The following is a 1752-nucleotide window of genomic DNA, read 5'->3' as shown; positions in this document are numbered from 1 at the left end:
AACCAAACTGGTTCCTCTAAGTCAGGTTGAGTAAATTGAACAGTTTATGTGTATTCTTTGGTCAATTTACTCAACTAGACTTAGTGGAGCCAGTTGCCAGTTGAAGTTGACTTTGTTGAGTAAATTCAACTTTTTATTTTTAAAGTGCATAAACATCTTCATTCATGATGAGTTCCAACAGATTTAATTTTGTAACAAATAACTAGGTGTTACATTTTAAAGTAAAGAAGTAAAAGTATCAGTTTTAGCTTTAAAACGTAAGGAAATAAAAGTAAAAGTAGATGTTTAAAAAATAATTGGTAAAATTACAAATACTCAAAAAAACTAGTTAAGTACTGTAACGAAGTAAATGTACTTAGTTACTACAAACCTCTGATTGTTCCATACATAGTATTGTTGCGCCACTAATGTTTATTCATTTTATGGCTGCTGTTTGATTTTATTATAGCCAGATAGAGTCTGGCTGCTTTTTCCTSTCCTTCATGATCAACATCTCCTGACTGTAACATCATAATTAATGTGTATTTATAAAATATGTAATTAATCCTTATTAACAGCACAGAGTTGAGCGTCAGTTTGTGTTTGCTACATGCAGAGTGGATGGGAAGGAGATGATCAGCGTGCCGCAGCGCCGGCTCTCCTTCGACTGTAAGACCTCCAAGCCGTTGTTCTGTCAGCAGAGCAGCGTCATCAGTCACACCAGCAGTCATGAAGACATGGAGAAGGTATTCTTTTAGTTTCTCATCAGGGCTTCAAAGACTGGCCTGCAGTAAAAATAGGCAGCCAGGAGGTGGGACATAAAGAAGTAAACCCAGTTTCTGTCTGTAAAGTGTGAACCTGTTTGTTTTGTTGGAGGGAAGAGTTTCTGCATGTTCACGGCTTGTTTTGCTTCCTTCCTGTTTCCTCACGCAGGCTTCAGACAGAATCAGTGCGATCACATCGGATGAAAACCTCGCAGATCCAGTTCATGCTCAGCACTTTGCAGGTAAGAGAGGCAGCTTGGAGGGAAAGGTTTGTGAGCTCAGGGAGATCAAACCTTTTTGATCTGGTCTGAGAGGAAACATATAGACGAATTCAGAGGGAATGATGTTATAAATTCTGACATAAATTCTCCCAGAAAACAAGGAGGATATTCACTTTAATGTGTTTTACACACTGTGTGACTTTAACCTGTTCCTTAACTCGTCCTTCTCAGTGGACAGAGACTAACTTCTATTTAAAATAATATTTTATTGTTAAACTTCAGTGTTATAGTGTTGTCCAGCTCCAAAACAGAGATACTGTAATTCAAACCCCTAATCTCTGCAGAGCTGAAAACTGACAGGAAATGTTTCAGTTAACATCACATAAACACACAGCTGAAGAGCACCGGAACACTGATAAATATCAGCTCATATTTGTTTGTTTTACCAGAATGACCCCTCCCTTATTACTCATCTGCTATTCATCAACCTTTTCTCATCAGTTTCTCATATTTTATCTAATCTCTATTTTCTCATTTCTTATTTCTCATCTCTCTTTCCCTCACTTATATCTCATCTCTTTTTTCACATCTGATATTTTTCTAACCTCTTATCTCATTTCTTATTTTGCATCTCTTATCTCTCATCCATTTCTCATCTTTTATCTAATATTTTTATACTAATTTTTTCATTTATTTCTCACCTCTTATCTATTTTTCTCACCTATCTCTCATCTCCCATTTTGCATCTCTTATCTCTCATCCATTTCTCATCTTTTATCTAATATTTT

At 36.1% G+C, this 1752-nt stretch overlaps 1 protein-coding gene across 1 annotated transcript in view; it reads left to right on the top strand.

Annotated features, from left to right (window-relative positions):
- nckap5l (NCK-associated protein 5-like) overlaps nt 1-1752 on the top strand; it is a gene marked incomplete in the record, with an annotated part of 81411 nt that overhangs the window by 74064 nt on the left and 5595 nt on the right. The window contains 2 exon segments of the mRNA XM_014022558.1: nt 596-725; nt 913-985. Of these exon segments, the coding sequence (XP_013878012.1) occupies nt 596-725; nt 913-985 (203 nt within the window).

Source organism: Austrofundulus limnaeus, unplaced genomic scaffold (genome assembly GCF_001266775.1).
Source record: "Austrofundulus limnaeus strain Quisiro unplaced genomic scaffold, Austrofundulus_limnaeus-1.0 Scaffold335, whole genome shotgun sequence".
Taxonomy (NCBI): Eukaryota; Metazoa; Chordata; class Actinopteri; order Cyprinodontiformes; family Rivulidae; genus Austrofundulus; species Austrofundulus limnaeus.
The sequence above is the reverse complement of the archived record's forward strand: the minus strand, read 5'-3'. Positions and strand labels throughout refer to the sequence as shown.